The sequence below is a fragment of the Oncorhynchus gorbuscha genome, linkage group LG04 (assembly GCF_021184085.1).
Source record: "Oncorhynchus gorbuscha isolate QuinsamMale2020 ecotype Even-year linkage group LG04, OgorEven_v1.0, whole genome shotgun sequence".
Taxonomy (NCBI): domain Eukaryota; kingdom Metazoa; phylum Chordata; class Actinopteri; order Salmoniformes; family Salmonidae; genus Oncorhynchus; species Oncorhynchus gorbuscha.
In genome coordinates this window covers 38,604,115-38,625,278 of record NC_060176.1, presented here as the reverse complement: position 1 = coordinate 38,625,278, position 21,164 = coordinate 38,604,115, and the positions used below count along the sequence as shown (strand labels likewise).

The following is a 21,164-nucleotide window of genomic DNA, read 5'->3' as shown; positions in this document are numbered from 1 at the left end:
ATATGAAGCATCCATAATATGACATTGGAAGCCTTAAAGGGTTTACGGAGGCTACATTAGACCTAAAAAGTTAGGTTTTGTTTACAAAGTCCTCATTGAAACAGTGTTTAACTTGTGTTGTATTTTGTTTACCTTGTGTTAGTGCAGGGGCCTCAGCTGTGTAGGTGAGGCGGAATTTGCTCTTCTTCCAGCTTCGATCATTACTGATCAACGAATCATGTGCCTTCTCAATGTTCACGTCTCCAATGCAGAACACATCACAGGCAGCCTTCAGACAGACAACCATAGGCGCTTGTAAGGACAAGTAATCATATCTGTGTATAGTCCATTATGAAGACCTTTACCATTAGAGTGTGTATGTATGTGTATGTGTGTGTGTACGTGTGTGTACAGTATACACACAGTACCAGTGAAAGTTTGGACACACCTACTCATTCAAGGGTTTTTCTTTGTTTTTACAATGTTCTTCAATGTAGAATAATAGTGAAGACATCGAAACTTTGAAATAACACATATGGAATCCTTTAGTAACCAATAAAGTGTTAACCAAATCCAAATACATCTTATATTTGAAATTCTTCAAATAGCCACCTTTGCCTTGATGACAGCTTTGCACACACTTTGCACACTGGCATTCTCTCAACCAGCATCATGAGGTAGTCATCTGGAATGCATTTCAATTAACAGGTGTGCCTTGTTTAAAGTTAATTTGTGGAGTTTCTTTCCTTCTTGATGAGTTTACAGCTGCAAGTCTCTTGGGGTATGTCTCCATAAATTGGAATATCTAGCCACTGGGATTTTTGCCCATTCTTCAAGGCAAAACTGCTCCAGCTCCTTCAAGTTGGATGGGTTCCGCTGGTGTACAGCAATCTTTAAGTCACACCACAGATTCTCAATTGGATTGAGGTCTGGGCTTTGACTAGGCCATTCCAAGACATGTAAATGTTTCCCCTTACACCACTCAAGTGTTGCTTTAGCAGTATTCTTAGAGTCATTGTCCTGCTGGTGAACGTCCGTCCCAGTCTCAAAAATCTGGAAGACTGAAACAGGTTTCCCCTTAAGAATTTCCCTGTATTTAGCGCCATCAATCATTCCTTCAATTCTGACCAGTTTCCCAGTCCCTGCAGATGAAAACATCCACACAGCATGATGCTGCCACCACCATGCTTCACTGTGTGGATGGTGTACACGGGGCGATGAAGTGTTGGGTTTGTGCCAGACACAGCGTTTTCCTTGAAGGCCAAAAATCTAAATTTTAGTCTCATCTGACCCGTCTTCCATATGTTTGGAGAGTCTCCCATATGCCTTTTGGCGAACGCCAAACATGTTTGCTTATTTTTTTCTGGCCACTCTTCCATAAAGCTAAGCACTGTGGAGTGTATGGCTTAAAGTGGACAGATATGCCAATCTCCGCTGTGGAGCTTTGCAGCTCCCTCAGGGTTGTCTTTGGTCTCTTTGTTGCCTCTGATTAATGCCCTCTTGGCAGGTTGGTTGTGTTGCCATATTCTTTCCATTTAAAAAAAAATGGGGGGGGGGGGATTTACCCCTTTTTCTCCCCAATTTCATGGTATCCAATTGTTTTAGTAGCTACTATCTTGTCTCATCGCTACAACTCCCGTATGGGCTCGGGAGAGACGAAGGTTGAAAGTCACGCTTCCTCCGATACACAACCCAACCAAGCCGCACTGCTTCTTAACACAGCGCGCATCCAACCCGGAAGCCAGCCGCACCAATGTGCCGGAGGAAACACCTGGCAACCTTGGTTAGCGCGCACTGCACCCGGCCTGCCACGGGAGTCGCTGGTGCGCGATGAGACATGGACATCCCTACCGGCCATACCGGTTACAACAGAGCCTGGGCGCGAACCCAGAGTCTCTGGTGGCACCACTGCGCCGCCCGGGAGGCCCCCTTTCATTTTTTTTAGAATGGATTTAATGGTTCTCAGTAGGATGTTCAAAGCTTCTGATAATTTTTTATAACCCAACCCTGATCTGTACTTCTCCACAACTTTGTCCCTGACCTGTTTGGATAGCTCCTTAGTCTTCATGGTGCCACTTGCTTGGTGGTTCCCCTTGCTTAGTGGTGTTGCAGACTCTGGGGCCTTTCGGAACAGGTGTATATATACTGAGATCATGTGACACTAAATAAAGTCCACCTGTGTGCAATCTAACTAATTATGTGACTTCTGAAGGTAATTGGTTGCACCAGATCTTATTTAGATTTCAGGTTTTTATTTTTTAGAATTTTTTTGAAATAAGTCATTTTTTTCATTTCACTTCACCAATTTGGACTATTTTGTGTATGTCCATCACATGAAATCCAAATAAATATCAATTTAAATTACAGGCTTTAATGCAACAACATAGGAAAAATGAATACATTTGCAAGGCACTGCTGCAGAGGATAAGTTCAGTAGAGTTACCAGCCTCAGAAATTGCAACCCAAATAAATGCTACAGAGTTCAAGTAACAGACACATCTCAACATCGACTGTTCAGAGGAGAGCATGTGAATCAGGCCTTCGTGGTTGAATTGCTGCAAAGAAAACACTACTAAAGGACACCAATAAAAATAAGAGACTTTCTTGGGCCAAGAAATATGAGCAATGGACATTAGACCGGTGTGAATTTGCCCTTTGGTCTGGAGTCCAAATTTGAGATGTTTGGTTCCAACTGCCGTGTCTTTGTGAGACAAGGTGTGGGTGAACGGATGATCTCCGCATTTGTATTTCACACTGTAAAGCATGGAGGAGGTGGTGTTATGGTGTGGAGATATTTGCTGGTGACACTGTCAGTGATTTATTTACAATTCAAGGCACACTTAACCAGCATGGCTACCACAGCATTCTGCAGCGATACACCATTCCATCTGGTTTGAGCTTAGTGGGACTATCATTTGTTTTTCAACAGGACAATGACCCAACACACCTCCAGGTTGTGTAAGGGCTATTTTACCAAGAAGGAGAGAGACCTGGCCTCTACAATCACCTGGTTTGGGATGAGTTGGACCACAGAGTGAAGGAAAAGCAGCCAAAAAGTGCTCAGCATATGTGGGAACTCCTTCAAGACTGTTGAAAAAGAATTTCAGGTTTGAAATGCAGGTTTGAAATGCATTCCAGGTGACCACCTCCTGATGCTGGTTAAGAGAATGCCAATTGTGTACAAAGCTGTCATCAAGGAAAAATATATTTTGATTTGTTTAATACGTTTTTGGTTACTACATGATTCCATATGTGTTATTCCATAGTTTTGATGTCTTCACTATTGTTCTACAATGTAGAAAATAGTACAAATAAAGAAAAACCCTTAAATGAGTAGATGTGTCCAAACTTTTGACTGGTATTATATATATTCATGCATGTGCATTACATTCATGCATGTGTGTGCGTTATATGCCCCAAAAGGAATCGCCCAGTCACCCCACCTTGAAAACCTTCTTGGCCCAGTTTCTGAAGGACTCTTCCTGGCCACACAGCTCATCTCCCTCCCCCATGCGTAGGATGCGCTCCCCCCCCAGCTCCTCGAGCAGCGTGTCCACAGCGTGGGCAAAAGCACAGAAGTGTGGGTAGGCTCTTGAGCCAAGGCCAAACACTGAGAACCTGGAGAGAGAGAAAGAACAGAAAGAAAGAACGAGTGAGAACGAGCGAGAAAATGACAAGTACACAGGCATGCAAAGACACACTGATTTGATTCAGACAACCATACATCACCATGATCTGGCATCAACTGCATCATCAAGCTCAGTATAGGAGCCTGATATTGCTGATCTACAGAGTGAGTCATACTCTATGGCTATGACAATGTCATCCTGTCTTATGTTTTGTTATGTGTTAAATGTGTAACCAAAGTATTTATGCCTAGTAAGCTAGGTCTACTGTGTAGTCTAAGAATGCTATGTTTATGTTGGCAAAGTTTTTGAACCATTTAATTAAAAGGACCACAATGGAAATGTGTTTTTTCAAACGTTTGTGTGTCATCTTTGATGATTTTAAATGCGTCGTTGTATTGTGTTTGAAATTGTCAAATCACTTTCCATCTCCATACAAGGGAATTGATCAAAATAGCCTTCTTCCTTCCTCAGTATTCACAGAACTCTATACAGACAGGCAGTCTATCCCGTCTGTGTTGGGAAACACAGAGGTGAAGATGGTAAAAGGAGACATTCCCATCACCGTACACCCATCAAAAGACATCAGGTTCAAGAAGACATGTCCTGGGGGTTCTCCTCAGACAGAGGGGCTTGTCTCCCTGTCATATCAGTCCAAACACCTTGGCTATCACCTGTACTCACATGTCTGGATGTTTTGTTAACCTATTAAACTCTGCACATGCAAAAAAAATATATTTATGCCTAGATTCAAGCAGAATTTGCTATAAGACACACTGGCCAACATCGCCATAGCTGATGTTTTGGCAGTGTTGGAGGTGTAATTATTGGTGAGTGGCTGCTTGTGTGTCACAAACCACTCCCTTCCCTATTATAGGATTTGATAGCTCTAACGCAGTTCCATCTAACGCAGTTCCACCTCCGATGCCAAAACAACCACTATGTAGGTGTCACCTAGTGTGGAGCTGATAGAATCTAGCCCTTCCATCCAATCAGATTTTGTTTGACAATCTTGGGCTTGCTTACTGTACCTGACGTTGGCGAGGGGTCCGGTGCTTTCAAAGTTGACCCTGGGCTCAGGTTCATCACTGGAGGATTTGCGGGTGTCTGAGTAGGAGGACACGCTGTTGAAACGCACCTTGTAACTCCTGAGAGAGAGGCAGATACAGGGACAACAAGTACACTCGCAGTATAGAATAGTACTTTATTAGTCCATTGCAGAGACAAATACTTCTGTTCTCCACCCAACCCCAGGCAAAAAACAAACACCCATTTTTGGAGGAGCACAGGGTCAGTCGCAGTGCAGCACCCTGGAGCTATTTTAGGGGTTAATGGTCTTATGCAAGGGCACAAGTACACTCCCTCTCACAGAAAAATATCTATTGCAGTTAAGTGATTAGAAGTAAAGCTGTGAATCTGTATGAGGATGTCTGAGGATTACTGCAGCCATGATTACATCCCAATTGGCACCCTATTCCCTATATAGTGCACTACCCACTATGGGCCCTGGTCAAAAGTAGTGTACTATATAGGGAATGTGGTGCCATTTGGGACATATACCATAAAAAATGGGCACTCACTTTCGGTCCTCTGTGTTAGATGTTGGATGTCTCATCTCCATCAAGGCAGCTCCGAATTTCTATACACAAACACACTCAGTCAATCATTTGCAGGTTTACCTTATGTAAACGTAACCAAAATACAGATGTTATATACTGTAGTTGTGTGAATTAAACACACACACACACACACACACAGTACTGGTCAATCATACCTCTCCATTTTCAGGTGGATCTCCATTACCAAAGGTGCTGGTCACCGCCAACACAAGTGTTTCATGCTCCAGGTCCACCATGTCGTACTCATCCATTGACATTACCTATAGTAGTGCAGCGTGTCAATAAGATATCATTGTGATGTGAACCAGAGCCATTTTGAAATGAAACAAAATAGAAAACGCATTTAAAATTTCCCACAAACAAAAAACGGCAGATATTCAAGACAGAAAAATACTCAGTTTTACCAAAATACCACAGAGACACTAAGGACAAAACCAAATTTCAAGTTACACATTTCGAGTTACCAGGAAGTAACTTATCTTCCAACCTTTCCCTCCTCTGTCAAAGACCACATAAACATTCCACAAGGTCATGTGCCCAGGACCTGAGGCCATAGAGCACTAGTATCTAATGAACACTACTTGCATTAACAAGGTGATAATGTGCCGCAATACAATTAACACCCAGGCATCAGACTCGCCATCTGACTCTAGCAGCCTTCATGCCTACGGGTCATCATGCTGAGAGAACGAGAGGAAACAGGGGATGGACAAGACAACAGGGAGGAAAAGAGGAAATGCACAACCCAGCCCAGTCATTCATCCGCTCTGCATCTGCCTGTCTGACTCAAGTACAAGAAGATCCTTTCCTCTCGTATGATTGATTACATTAACAAATAGGAAGAAGAAACAGAAGATGTGATGTCCTGGAGGGAAACACTAGATGATTGAGAACCGCAGAGCTGTGTGTTTTTATAGTGATTTTTTTTTCCAAACACATTTACACAGCCCGCAGTGTTTTATGATCTTATCTTAAACTACAGCTCAACGCTTGGCTGGGTTGATTCCGTCGCTGTGTCCCCTGGCGCTTTGCTGCATGAGAGGGAATGGGAAAGTGACAAAAGACACATTTCCGTGCAACTTCGCCTACTTGGTGTGAAAACTGTCTCCTCGCTTTTTTTTTCAAATCTGCAGGCCTCAGTTTTGTCATTCAAGAAAGTCCCCCCCAAAAAAGACATGACACAAACTCAGTCAAACTGTGTGGTTTACCTTTGCCTTAAAAAGGCATGCTTCAAAATCTCAAAGGAGTTAAGGGGGAAGTTTTGAAGTAGGCTTTTTTTTAGGTTTTATTCAAGATCACAAATAGACATGACACATCAACTCAAATTGAACTTGTGTGGTAGCTGTATGAAACATTTAAAAAGTTACCTTTGCATCAAAGGCATGCTTGAAAATCTCACATAAGGTTTTTGCATAGTCTTGAGACTTTCCGGTCTCGGTGGCGAATAGGATCGTAGCTTTGACTCTCTTAGCCATGGCCTGGCCCATTAGCTTGGCTGAAAACTTCACAGCCCTGCACACACAGAGACAATACATTTATAATTCACAACATAATAAAATGGCTATAAATAAACACTTTAAAATGGTTCATTCATGAAAGGTTTGATATCATGTAACCAGAAATAAAAAACGGAAGTTAAATCATAGGCACCTGTAATCAAGGGCAAAACAGACCTCGTTACACCCCCCCCCCCAAAGTCTTCTAAACTCAGATGCCTACTGTAGCTTACTAGCTTCCTTCCGTGCTCGTGTGGTTCGCTCGAGCAGACAGGCAGTGCTGCATGTCATGACTAAACAGCGGATGGCAATCATAGCTCGTCGTATCCTCGGGGCAATTCCAATAATAACTCAGAACCCACCCAACGCACGAAAGAACGAAAAAAGCTAAACACTTATATTTCACCATTGTTCTGATTACTCCCTTTGGGGTTGATTGAGTGAATTACACCATTGAGTAGATCATCTTCCTCTCCTCCCTGTGTCTGTACCACTACCTCGTCTCATCCCATCCCATTCAACGAGTGGCAAAAAAAGGAGCATAAGAGCAAGTGGAGGATAAACAGACATAAAGGTGACCAGCAGGCCCCCTTATAATATAATTGTACCCTTCAACCGAAGAACCATAAATCTCTGTTTTGGAAAAACTTAATATTTCTAGTTGTGTAGTGAATAATCCAGAGTATTGATATGACAAAGACTATAAATAGACAACATGTACAATACATTTCCATGACTGTCTAGAACTCTGGACATTACAGTGGAGCTAATAAGATACAAAATCACTAACATACTATATTTAGTCATAGTTCTCAGTCCCAAATGGATGACTAGGAAACAAGTGGGCACTTCAGTCTAAAAAGCAAGCAGGGCTGCACAGGCGACCTCTGACCCCAATCTAGGTGAAGCATAATGTTGTCCTAAGGCGTAATGAAAAGACTCTCTCTCTCTCTCTACTCACTTGGCCAGTTTCTTGAAGCCAATGGCTCTTTTCTTGGTGGGTGTCCCATTGTTTACTTTCCACACATGGTTATTCCATGGGTCAGCCTGTAGCAGAGAGACATAGTTACAATAGTCTTAGCATACAGGTCATTGGATGGCATTACTGTACATTTGAAGGACATATTCTGATCCTGACCTGGGGTCAAATACATACTGTATGTGAAATACACTGCTAAAGTATTAGAAAATATTTTACTTTGACCTGGCCACACAAACTCTCCTTCCTCCTCACCTGATACTCAAAGGATGGCGTGAGGCGATAGTTGAGCATCTCCTGGTGAAAAACTGGGGTGATGCTTCCAGACATTGGGGGTACAATCCAGACCCAGTCCCCCGGGCAGCCCCCCCGCACCCTGATCTCATTCTCCATGTGCTTCATGAAGGACTCTGTGGCAGAGTGGTGGTCCACTATGGTTACCTTAGAAGACTGGGAACATATAATGGCGATCAGTTCCTGTCTGAGGAATTCAACCATTGCAATTGTTTCAGGTTGACATTTAGTAGTACATACTATTTCACCGTTATTTCTCGTCCCTCGTGACAGCCTTAACATTGGTTCTGGGTGCCGAGATTCCACAATTTCTAACATAATGTAAAGACTTCTAAAGAATAATGCTTTAGGCTTTAATTTATATACAGTCTAGAAATGTGCAGATAATACAATAGAAGAACACTTGGCAATCACCTGAAAACTGTAGAGGACTGCTATGTTGATCTCCACCAGTGCCTGGTCCTTCCACAGAGAAGAGGTCTTTCTGGTATCCAGAGCCATCAGACTGGCCACTTCCTATTGGACAGGGCAAGACAATACTGTAATAACGATAACTGTTGTTGAGAACTTAATTAAGGTTATTTGCGTAACCCCAGTTCTCCGATATTACGAGTGAGACATCGCACTATGCCGATTCACCAGAAGTAGCTTGAAGGAACAATTATACACGTCTGTTGGAGGCCAACAGGTCGAGTGGGGAAATGATGGAGCCTCTCCCCTCATACTAAAAAAAGCCCCTCGCCTGCCCTCTGATCATTCTTGAGTGTGTCAAACTTCCTTACACTCTTGCGAGTAGGGGAATGTGGTGAGATGTAGAGCTGGGACGATAAACCCAAAATGATCGACACCGACCATACCGATCACTTATCGCAGGCATTTAGCTGATATCGTTCATTACGATAAGTAGCCTATACTATAGAAATGTGAAGTTTGAAATGATGAAATGAAATAAATTTGCTAATATGGGTAATTGTTAATGGGACAACTGATAGCTACAACCACCGTAGTAGTAGTAGTACAAAAAAAAAACAGGTGCACATTAATGTTATAAACGTATATTTAGGTATTGTTAACGCATCAATTCAGGCAATTTAACGCGACATGGATTTTTGACAATGACGCCCAGCTCAAGTGAGATGTCTCACTCATAATATCAACATACTTTTTCAACTATTTGCTTTAACATCTCACTGTGGGATATGACCAACTCCTGTAATCACACATGCTCTACGAAGAAGGACAGTCTCAATATTAACCCAGAGGCCATGAGTACAGTAAATCAAAAGTATGCGCCAATGAAGGCACAGTGATGTCGGTAGAACTTCATAAAAGTAGGAGGGGATGCCCAACAAGCCGCATCACAAATCTCCTGCAAGAAGATGCCCTTGAACAGTGCCCAGGAGGTCTCTAGTAGATTGAGTCTACATGCTTTTGCGGCACAGCTGGACTTCAGGCTAGAAGGTTTGAGACCTGCTCCCTGCCTGTTTCATTACTGTATTCTGTATTGGCATTACCAGAGAATTTAAAACCTTTTTTGTAATAACATAGTATATGGGATTTGATTAAGAAATTTGGCTTAATTCATTTCATTAATATTATGGTGTTTCCATTCAGAGAAAATTTGTCAGTTTGTAAATTCAGACCGTTTCGCTCTCGGAGCGCACACTGGACGTTCGGGCCCTGAAGAGTAGGGTTGATTTGAGCGTTGACGGCAGTCAAGCACCCAAGCTAATGTTGGCTAGCTACTTCCAGACACAAATGAGACCACTAACCATTTTACTCACCCTAGCAGAGCTGGTAAAGCAGTCGTTTTGAAGTAATCACAAAAAAAACAGGCTTTATTTTAGTGCATTCTTCACCCTGACAGCTCCTATTAGTTCAATTGAGCACCGTGGCACCAACCCGCCTTCCGAACGTTCTATTCCCAGCTTATTGTTCAACGTGACAATGCCTGCTTCGCTATTTTTGGCAATGAGACCTGCTCACGTTGTTTTATAGTTCAAATGTAAACAAAAATAATATTGGAACTCTGCGGTCTTCCCATTGTTTTCTATGGGGGAAATATAAGCATGTCTGTCTATTTGGCCAAATATCTTGCAATGTGTAAATTTAGATTTTTTTCAAGTCAGGTGTAACCAGTGTGGAATTGCAGGTATGTATACATGCGTTATGATCAACGAGACGTGGTGTGATCATAACAACATACAGGAATTCAAGTCCTTTTGTTCACCTGACTCAGAATTCCTTACAATCAAATGCCGACCGCATTATCTACCAAGAGAATTCTCTTTGATCATAATCACAGTCGTATATATTCCCCCCAAGCAGACACATCGACGGCCCTGAAAGAACTTCATTTGACTCTATGTAAACTGGAAACCACATATCCTGAGGCTGCTTTTATTGTAGCTGGGGATTTTAACAAGGCTAATCTGAAAACAAGGATCCATAAATTTTACCAGCATATTCATTGCGCGACCCGGGCTGGCAAAACCCTGGATCATTGTTATTCTAACTTCCGCGACGCATATAAAGCCCTCTCCCGCCCGCCTTTCGGAAAAGCTGACCACGACTCCATGTTGTTGCGCCCAGCCTATAGACAGAAACTGAAGCACCCGCTGGTCCGACAAATCGGATTCCACGCTTCAAGATTCCGTCGATCACGTGGACTGGGATATGTTCTGCATAGCGTCAAACAACATTGATGAATTAGCTGATTCGGAAGGCAAGTTAATTAGCAAGTGCATCGGTGACGATGTACCCGCGTCTATTGAAACATTCCCCAACCAGAAACCGTGGATTTGATGGCAGCATTCGCGAACCACTGCTTTTAATCAGGGCAAAGTGACCGGAAACATGACCGAATACAAACAGTGTAGCTATTCCCTCCACAAGGCAATCAAACAAGCTAAGAATCAGTATAGAGACAGAGTCGCAATTCAACGGCTCAGACACGAGAGGTATGTGGCAGGGTCTACAGTCAATCACGGACTACAAAAGAAAAACCAGCCCCGTCGCGGACCACGATGTCTTGCTCCCAGACAAACTAAACAACTTCTTTGCTCTCTTTGGAGGACAATACAGTGCCACCGACACGGCCAACTCCAAAACCTGCGGGCTCTCCTTCACTGCAGCCAACGTGAGTAAAACATTTAAACGTGTTAACCCTCGCACGGCATCCCTGGCCGTGTCCTCAGAGCATGCGCAGACCAGCTGGCTGGTGTGTTTACGGACATATTCAATCAATCCTTATCCCAGTGCTGGTCCCACATGCTTCAAGAGGGCCACCATTGTTCCTGTTCCCAAGAAAGCTAAGGTAACTGAGCTAAATGACTACCGCCTCGTAGCACTCACTTCCGTCATCATGAAGTGCTTTGAGAGACTAGTCAAGAACCATATCACCTCCAACCTACCTGACACCCTAGACCCACTCCAATAGGTTCACAGACAACGCACTCACAATGCACACTTACCTAACCCATCTGGACAAGAGGAATACCTATGTAATAATGTAATAATGCTGTTCATCGACTACAGCTCAGCATTTAACACCATAGTACCCTCCAAACTTGTCATTAATCTTGAGTCCCAGGGTCTCGACCCGCCCTGTGCAACTGGGTCCTGGACTTCCTGACGGACCGCCCCCCAGGTGGTGAGGGTAGGTAACATCTCCACTGCGCTGATCCTCTACACAGGGGCCCCACAAGGGTGCATTCTCTGCCCTTTCCTGTACTCCCTGTTCACACATGACTGCGTGGCCATGCATGCCTCTAACTCAATCATCAAGTTTGCAGACGACACTAGTGGTAGGCTTGATTACCAACAACGACGAGACAGCCTACAGGGAGGAGGTGAGGGCCCTCGGAGTGTGGTGTCAGGAAAATAACCTCACACTCAATGTCAACAAAACAAAAGGATATGATCGTGGACTTCAGGAAACAGCAGAGGGAGCAGCCCCCCTATCCACATCGACGAGACAGTAGTGGAGAAGGTGGAAAGTTCCTCGGCGTACACATCACAGACAAATTGAAATGGTCCACCCACACAGACAATGTGGCAAAGAAGGCGCAGCAGCGCCTCTTCAACCTCAGGAGGCTGAAGAAATTTGGCTTGTCACCAAAAAAAAAAACTTTTACAGATGCAATCGAGAGCATCCTGTCGGGCTGTATTACCACCTGGTACCACAACTGCTCCACCCACAACCTTAAGGCTCTCCAGAGGGTAGTGAAGTCTGCACAATGCATCACCGGGGGCAAACTACCTGCCCTCCAGGACACCTACAACACCAGATGTCACAGGAAGGCCAAAAAGATCATCAAGGACAACAACCACCTGAGCCACTGCCTGTTCACCCCACTATCATCCAGAAAATGATGCAGAAAAATTAATCCATGCTTTTGTCACTTCTAGGTTAGACTACTGCAATGCTCTATTTTCCGGCTACCCGGATAAAGCACTAAATAAACTTCAGTTAGTGCTAAATACGGCTGCTAGAATCCTGACTAGAACCAAAAAATTTGATCATATTACTCCAGTGCTAGCCTCTCTACACTGGCTTCCTGTCAAAGCAAGGGCTGATTTCAAGGTTTTACTGCTAACCTACAAAGCATTACATGGGCTTGCTCCTACCTACCTCTCTGATTTGGTCCTGCCGTACATACCTACACGTACGCTACGGTCACAAGACGCAGGCCTCCTAATTGTCCCTAGAATTTCTAAGCAAACAGCTGGAGGCAGGGCTTTCTCCTATAGAGCTCCATTTTTATGGAACGGTCTGCCTACCCATGTCAGAGACGCAAACTCGGTCTCAACCTTTAAGTCTTTACTGAAGACTCATCTCTTCAGTGGGCCATATGATTGAGTGTAGTCTGGCCCAGGAATGGGAAGGTGAACGGAAAGGCTCTGGAGCAACGAACCGCCCTTGCTGTCTCTGCCTGGCCGGTTCCCCTTTTTCCACTGGGATTCTCTGCCTCTAACCCTGTTACGGGGCTGAGTCACTGGCTTGCTGGGGCTCTCTCGTGCCGTCCCTGGGGGGTGCGTCACCTGGGTGGGTTGATTCACTGTTGTGGTCGGCCTGTCTGGGTTCCCCCCCCCCTGGGTTGTACCGTGTCGGAGATCTTTGTGGGCTATACTCGGCCTTGTCTCAGGATGGTAAGTTGGTGGTTGAAGATTTCCCTCTAGTGGTGTGGGGGCTGTGCTTTGGCAAAGTGGGTGGGGTTATATCCTTCCTGTTTGGCCCTGTCCGGGGGTGTCCTCGGATGGGGCCACAGTGTCTCCTGACCCCTCCTGTCTCAGCCTCCAGTATTTATGCTGCAGTAGTTTATGTGTCGGGGGGCTAGGGTCAGTTTGTTTATCTGGAGTACTTCTCCTGTCCTATTCGGTGTCCTGTGTAAATCTAAGTGTGCGTTCTCTAATTCTCTCCTTCTCTCTTTCTTTCTCTCGGAGGACCTGAGCCCTAGGACCATGCCCCAGGACTACCTGACATGATGACTCCTTGCTGTCCCCAGTCCACCTGGCCATGCTGCTGCTCCAGTTTCAACTGGCCTGGGCCCTAGGACCATGTCCCAGGACTACCTGACATGAGGACTCCTTGCTGTCCCCAGTCCACCTGGCCATGCTCCTGCTCCAGTTTCAACTGTTCTGCCTTACTATTATTCAACCATGCTGGTCATTTATGAACATTTGAACATCTTGGCCACGTTCTGTTATAATCTCCACCCGGCACAGCCAGAAGAGGACTGGCCACCCCACATATGCTCTCTCTAATTCTCTCTTTCTTTCTCTCTCTCGGAGGACCTGAGCCCTAGGACCGTGCCCCAGGACTACCTGACATGATGGCTCCTTGCTGTCCCCAGTCCACCTGACTGTGCTGCTGCTCCAGTTTCAACTGTTCTGCCTTATTATTATTTGACCATGCTGGTCATTTATGAACATTTGAACATCTTGGTCATGTTCTGTTATAATCTCTACCCGGCACAGCCAGAAGAGGACTGGCCACCCCACATAGCCCGGTTCCTCTCTAGGTTTCTTCCTAGGTTTTGGCCTTTCTAGGGAGTTTTTCCTAGCCACCGTGCTTTTACACCTGCATTGTTTGCTGTTTGGGGTTTTAGGCTGGGTTTCTGTACAGCACTTTGAGATATCAGCTGATGTACGAAGGGCTATATAAATAAATTTGATTTGATTTGATTTGATTTGATTTACAGGTGCATCGAAGCGGGGACCGAGAGACTGAAAAACAGCTTCTATCTCAAGGCCATCAGACTGTTAAACAGCCATCACTAACTGAGTGGCTACTGCCAACATACTGACTCAACTCTAGCCGAGCGATGGTTATCGATGCTTCAAGGGTAGCTGTTGTCTATGTGTGTAGAGGGTCCCTGGTGTGAGCCCAGGTAGGGACAAGGAGAGGAACGAAAGCTAAAACTGTTACACGGGTGCCATTTTAAAATCAGGAGAATCTCCTCTTTGTAATTATGTAAGTCTGGGTAGTGAGCTTGTTTGTCATCGATCCCTAGACCAGAAATAATTAGAAATGCTTATTTTTTCCATAATGTTTCATTACGCAGACATAAGCACAGTTGACACCTTTCGAGGTGCGGATGTTTACTTTCTACATAAGTCTTTTTTTCCAGTTTTGTCCGACAAACAGATTGTAGTGGTAAAATAAAAAGGGATACATTTAATGGAATTCCAAGCATCACTCCAGTCAAAACAGGCTCTGCGAATGTTAGATTTAATTAATTTTTATGGATTCGCACTAGTGTTCCAGTTTAGCCAACTTTCTTAAGCCATTTTTCAGCCTTGGGTGAATTTTGACTCGCTCTATTGTCCAGCCTATAGATAGCCAGAGCGAATTTACAAAAGCACCCGAATATCCATTGAGAAAGCACAAAGACTACACCATTTAGCTAAGATGGACGAGAATAATCAAGTCAATAAGTTAGATAGCCTATAGTTCATCTTTATTTTTTATTTTACCATTATTTAACCAGGTAGGCTAGTTGAGAACAAGTTCTCATTTACAACTGCGACCTTTCCAAGATAAAGCAAAGCAGTGTGACACATACAACAACACAGAGTTACACATGGAATAAACAAACGTACAGTCAATAATACAATAGAAAAAGTGTATATATACACACAGTGTGTGCAAATGAGGTAGGATAAGGGAGGTAAGGCAATAAATAGGCCATAGTGGCGAAATAATTACAATATAGCAATTAAACACTGGAGTGATCGATGTGTAGAAGAGGAGTGTGCAAGTAGATACTGGGGTGCACAGGAGCAAAATAAATAACAGTATGGGGATGAGGTAGTTGGATGGGCTATTTACAGATGGACTATGTACAGGTGCAGTGATCTGTGAGCTTCTCTGACAGCTGGTGCTTAAAGCTAGTGAGGGAGATATGAGTCTCCAGCTTCAGTGATTTTTTCAGTTCGTTCCAGTCATTGGCAGCAGAGAACTGGAAGGAAAGGAGGCCAAAGGAGGAATTGGCTTTGGGGGTGACCAGTGAAATATACCTGCTGGAGCGCGTGCTACTGGTGGGTGCTGCTATGGTGACCAGCGAGCTGAGATAAGGTGGAGCTTTACCTAGCAAAGACTTATAGATGACATGGAGCCAGTGGGTTTGGCAACGGATATGAAGCGAGGGCCAGCCAACGAGAGCATACAGGTCGCAGTGGTGGGTAGTATATGGGGCTTTGTTGACAACACGGATGGCACTGTGATAGACTACATCCAATTTGCTGAGTAGAGTGTTGGAGGCTATTTTGTAAATTACATCGCCGAAGTCAAGGAACGGTAGGATAGTCAGTTTTATGAGGGTATGTTTGGCAGCATGAGTGAAGGATGCTTTGTTGCGAAATAGGAAGCTGATTCTAGATTTAATTTTGGATTAGATGCTTAATGTGAGTCTGGAAGGAGAGTTCACAATCTAACCACACACCTAGGTATGTTGTTGTTGTCGTCCAAATATTCCACATAAGTCAGAACCGTCTAGAGTAGTGATGCTGGACAGGCGGGCAGCGATTGGTTGAAGAGCACGCATTTAGTTTTGCTTGCATTTAAGAGCAGTTGGAGGCCACGGAAGGAGAGTTGTATGGCATTGAAGCTCATCTGGAGGTTAGTTAACACAGTGTCCAAAGAAGGGCCAGAAGTATACAGAATGGTGTCGTCTGTGTAGAGGTGGATCAGAGAATCACCAGCAGCAAGAGCGACATCATTGATGTATACAGAGAAAAGAGTTGGCCCGAGGATTGAACCCTGTGGCACCCCCATAGAGAAGGCCAGAGGCCCGGACAACAGGCCATCCGATTTGACACATTGAACTCGGTCAGAGAAGTAGTTGGTGAACAAGGCGAGGCAGTCATTTGAGAAACCAAGGCTGTTGAGTCTGCCGATAAGAATGTAGTGATTGACAGAGTCGAAAGCCCTGGCCAGGTCGATGAATACAGCTGCACAGTACTGTCTCTTATCGATGGCGGTTATGGTAACGTTTAGGACCTTGAGCGTGGCTGAGGTGCACCCATGACCAGCTCGGAAACCAGATTGCATAGAGGAGAAGGTACGGTGGGATTCGAAATGGTCGGTGATCTGTTTGTTAACTTGGCTTTCAAGGACCTTAGAAAGGCAGGATAGGATAGATATAAGTCTAACAGTTTGGGACTAAAGTGTCTCCCCCTTTGAAGAGGGGGATGACAGCGGAAGCTTTCCAATCTTTGGGGATCTCAAACAATACGAAAGAGAGGTTGAAGAGGCTAGTAATAACAATTTCAGCAGATAATTTTAGAAAGAGAGTGTCCAGATTGTTTAGCCCAGCTGATTTGTAGGGGTCCAGATTTTTCCGCTCTTTCAGAACATCAGCTATCTGGATTTGGGTGAAGAAGAAATGGGGGAGTCTTGGGCAAGTTGCTGTGGGGGTACAGGGCTGTTGACCAGGGTAGGGGTAGCCAGGTGGAAAGCATGGCCAGCTGTCGGAAAATGCTTATTGAAATTCTCAATTATCGTGGATTTATCGGTGGGGACAGTTTCCTAGCCTCAGTGTAGTGGGCAGCTGGGAGGAGGTGTTCTTATTTTCCATGGACTTTACAGTGTCCCAGAACTTTTTGGAGTTTGTGCTACAGGATGCAAATTTCTGTTTGAAAAAGCTAACCTTTGCTTTCCTAACTGCCTGTGTATATTGGTTCCTAACTTCCCTGAAAAGTTGCATACCACGGGGGTATACTAATGCAGTACGCCACAGGATGTTTTTGTGCTGGTCAAGGGCAGTCAGGTGTGTTTCTATATTTTTTGGGCATGCTTTAAGATTGTGAGGAAAGCATTTTTAAAGAATAACCAGGCATCCTCTACTGATGGAATGAGGTCAGTATCCTTCCAGGATACCCGGGCCAGGTCGATTAGAAAGGCCTGCTCGCTGAAGGGTTTTAGGGAGCGTTTGACAGTGATGAGGGGTGGTCGTTTGACCGCAGACCCATTACAGACGCAGGCAATGAGGCAGTGATCGCTGAGATCCTGGTTGAAGACAGCAGGGTGTATTTGGAGGGCAGGTTGGTTAGGACCTATGAGGGTGCCCATGTTTACGGATTTGTGGTTGTTCCTGGTAGGTTCATTGATCATTTGTGTGAGATTGAGGTCATCTAACAGCACAAGCTCTGAAGATCGACGGGGGCAATCAATTCACATATGGTGTCCAGGGCACAGCTGGGGGCAAAAGGTGGTCTATAGCAAGCGGCAACGGTGAGTGACTTGTTTCTAGCAAGGTGGATTAAAAAAAATAGAAACTCAAATTGTTTGGGCACAGACCTGGAGAGTAAGACAGAACTCTGCAGGCTAACCCCACCCCCTTTGGGAGTTCTATCTTGTCGGAAAGTTATAGTTAGGGATGGAAATATACTGGCAAGTTTGATTTAGAACTACTAACGTTAGGTAGCTAGCTAACATATTTTTGAGATAGCAAAAGCTCAGGTTGCCCAGCCTGGCGGAGATACAATCTTCGGCAAAATAATTTGCAAGGAGATTCGTACAAAAATATTATTTGAAGATGTACTGTTGTAATGATATGCTATGTGGTTCGTAAAGACAACGTAGCTAACAAATTGTCAGCCAACATAACGTGCAAGGTAACTTATTTGAAAAGTCATTACTTTATGACATTGAGTAGAAAGTTACCCCTTGGTCGTTAGGGCAAATCTGGTCTGTGATAGGAGGGGGGGGGGGGTGGTTCACACCTAGCTCGGCTATTAGACTATTCTTTAGTAAAGCTTGAATAGTCTATTGTTCAGCTATTAGCCCTGCTCCCCAACAAATTGCTGTTCATATCGCATTCCTTTCCCTCTTCCACACATCATCATTCTACTCCTGAGTGGCCCGCTTGTGGGCGTGCTTGCAGGATATGGCAGCATTTTCGGTTGTGCGTCTCAAATCCTCCATACTGTAGCAGGTTTGTATGAAGGTGTGGTTATTCACAGGCAAATTGTTATATGCTATGGAGGTACATTTGTGTCTTTTTGTCGAGAGCAAAACCTTTTTTATTTTCAATAAAAAATAACTGTTCTGAAAGCAACTTTCTTCCGACACAAAGGAAGTCAAAGCGGACACCTACGAAGATGGCATCTCGGGTAAGCAGCACTGGGCTGTATTGACGTATCCTAAAAATGACAGCTGCTGCTTTAGATTGAACGGTCATATCTCAGTTATTGTTTTCATATCTCTGTTTTCTTTACTTTCAGAGTGAGCTGACCAAGGGGTCGAAAATGTAGATATTGCCAGATGTTCACTCTCTGAGAAACAGGCGGTGGAAGCTTTATTGCTGGCAAAAGTGTCCACAACCAGAGGTAATTAAACTGTTCTGTGTTCTTTTTCTCCATCTCTGCCTGTCTTGTTGTACATGTTCATCCCTCTCCCCTTCTCCCTAAATCATCTAGGTTATATCAGCTGTTTTGGTGAACCCTTCCCACATCTGAACTGGCTGACACAGAGGGCACAGCATGATCATAGGTGAGATGTCACTTGGTCGGGTCAAAAGGAAGTATTATTAAAGAGATGCTTTACATTGAAATATAGACAGAGATGTAGTAGTCCCAGAGTTAATGACCCAATGTCAGTTTTGCATTTCACCTCCTGATTTAAGTTGACTGACCGTGTTAGAATACATTTAAAAAAAGGCTTAATCATGCTCTCTCGTCTGCAGGTATGTTTTGATGTGAGAGAGGAAGCCAGTCCCGTCATCGCCACCTCACCCGCACTTAAGGTAACCTTCGGGCCAACTGGGGACCCAAGGCTGGTTAGGAGACACTGCAATTGTGATGAACTGAGAGAATATTGGGGAAGCACTGTAATTCATGAATCACATGCTGTCTGCTGCTGTTCTTACCTCTCTCCCCACCTCATCTTTCTTCCTCGTTTTAAAATGCACACCATATGTGCATTGAAGTACAGAATGAACTTGTATTTATAATATTACAATTATTATAATGCATTTATAACACCTGGAAAATGAACTTCTTTCAATAAAGGGTTTCACATTCTCCACTGGTTAAAATTAAGTATCTCATTGAACTAATATCCTGTGTCCTCAGATTAATGCAGATGAAGGGAGTTAGATATGCATAGTTTTTTTTCTGTATATATGTATACAAATCAATCATGTTTCTAGTCTATTGCATAGTTACCATGTGTAATCATTGATGTCCCAGGAGCGGTAAACACTGTTGAAGTGTATAATTGTAATACATACAAGCAGACACAGCATCATTCAAATAATGGTGTTTGATATGACTGAAAAATAATGTCTCAGAGATTCATACCTGAATCGCACCTTTATTTGCCAAGGAAGAGTACATGATCAGTGAATATATTCAATGTACAGGCTACAATGTGGGAATCTCATGCGTGGTAATAACTACAGTACATGTGTATATAGGACTTGCATCCTTGGCACAATACAGTTATTATATTCTACTCTATCCATAGGCTTCATTAATGCCATTCAGACTTGAAGTTGATACAACAACAATAATAGCTGAGGTTCATAGGTTCTGAACTAATATTCATACCAATCTAACGTTTTAGGGTCCATACACAGAATGGTTACATACTGTAGCTAGCTACACATCCATAGGCATAGTTATTTTTATCCTCCACTACACAATAATCAAGTAAATAGTTAGCTAGCTATGTTACTTCAACTGCATTGCAAGGCAAGCTTACACAATTGTACATTTCATTTGCAGTAAATGCTTTAGCTAGCTAGATTCTTTACATCCACCTTTTCACAAGATAACAGCCTGGTTTGCTGGTTCTCAGGAGTCCCAAAAACATTAAACACGAATTACAAATTCATTCTCCTAACACTAGCTAGCTGGCTAATGTTAGCTAGTCAGATAACTTGCTAAATAGTGATTTGCGTAAATTAACTTAATGACAAAGGAATATGCACAAACTTTTGTCTCTACATTAACTAACATATTCCTCTCAATTGTAAATGTTTTGCTTGACTCATTATGATGTTATAACAACTTACATCTGGTTCCACCGTAATGTTTTGTCAGCCACCTTTGTTGAAGAACGCCACAAGGAAAGCTCTCATCAAAATTCGTCATTGGAACCACTCAATATGATTGGTCATATAAAAACCTTGGGACCCAAATGCATAATGAGTGCTCTAACTACCCCTTGTGGTGGTCTGGTGCAATGAAGCCATGACGCAGGGTACCTCTAAGTCCCGCGGTGCAAGCTCGCAACTTTTAAAGGAGGAACCACTGTAGGTCCTGGATGGCAGGAAGCGAATCCCCAATTATGTACTGGGCGGTACGCACTACCCTCTGTAGCGCCATACAGTCAGATACCGAGCAATTGCCATACCAGGTGGTGATGCAACCGGTCAGGATGCTCTCGATGCTGCAGCTGTAGAACTTTGAGGGATCTGGGGACCCATGACAAATTATTTCATTCTCCTGAGGGGGAAAAAGTTGTTGTCGTGCCCTTTTCATGACTGTCTTGGTATGTTTGGACCATGATAGTTTGTTGGTGATGTGGACACCAAGGAAGTTGAAACTCTCGACCCGCTCCACTTCAGCCCTATCGATGTAAATGGGGGCCTTTTCAGCCCTCCTTTTCCTGTAGTCCACGATCATATCCTTTGTCTTGCTCACAGTGAGGGAGACATTGTTG

At 43.9% G+C, this 21,164-nt stretch overlaps 1 protein-coding gene across 3 annotated transcripts in view; it reads right to left on the bottom strand.

Annotated features, from left to right (window-relative positions):
* nos1 (nitric oxide synthase 1 (neuronal)) overlaps positions 1 to 21,164 on the bottom strand; it is a 67,137-nt gene that overhangs the window by 11,623 nt on the left and 34,350 nt on the right. For all 3 annotated transcript variants that reach the window (XM_046346741.1, XM_046346742.1, XM_046346743.1), the window contains 9 exons: positions 8,408 to 8,509; positions 7,955 to 8,149; positions 7,682 to 7,767; positions 6,592 to 6,736; positions 5,380 to 5,484; positions 5,186 to 5,244; positions 4,637 to 4,753; positions 3,423 to 3,597; positions 133 to 268 (listed from right to left, as the gene is read on the bottom strand). In XM_046346741.1, coding sequence (XP_046202697.1) covers positions 133 to 268; positions 3,423 to 3,597; positions 4,637 to 4,753; positions 5,186 to 5,244; positions 5,380 to 5,484; positions 6,592 to 6,736; positions 7,682 to 7,767; positions 7,955 to 8,149; positions 8,408 to 8,509 — 1,120 coding nt within the window. The remainder of the gene's footprint in view (positions 1 to 132; positions 269 to 3,422; positions 3,598 to 4,636; positions 4,754 to 5,185; positions 5,245 to 5,379; positions 5,485 to 6,591; positions 6,737 to 7,681; positions 7,768 to 7,954; positions 8,150 to 8,407; positions 8,510 to 21,164) is intronic.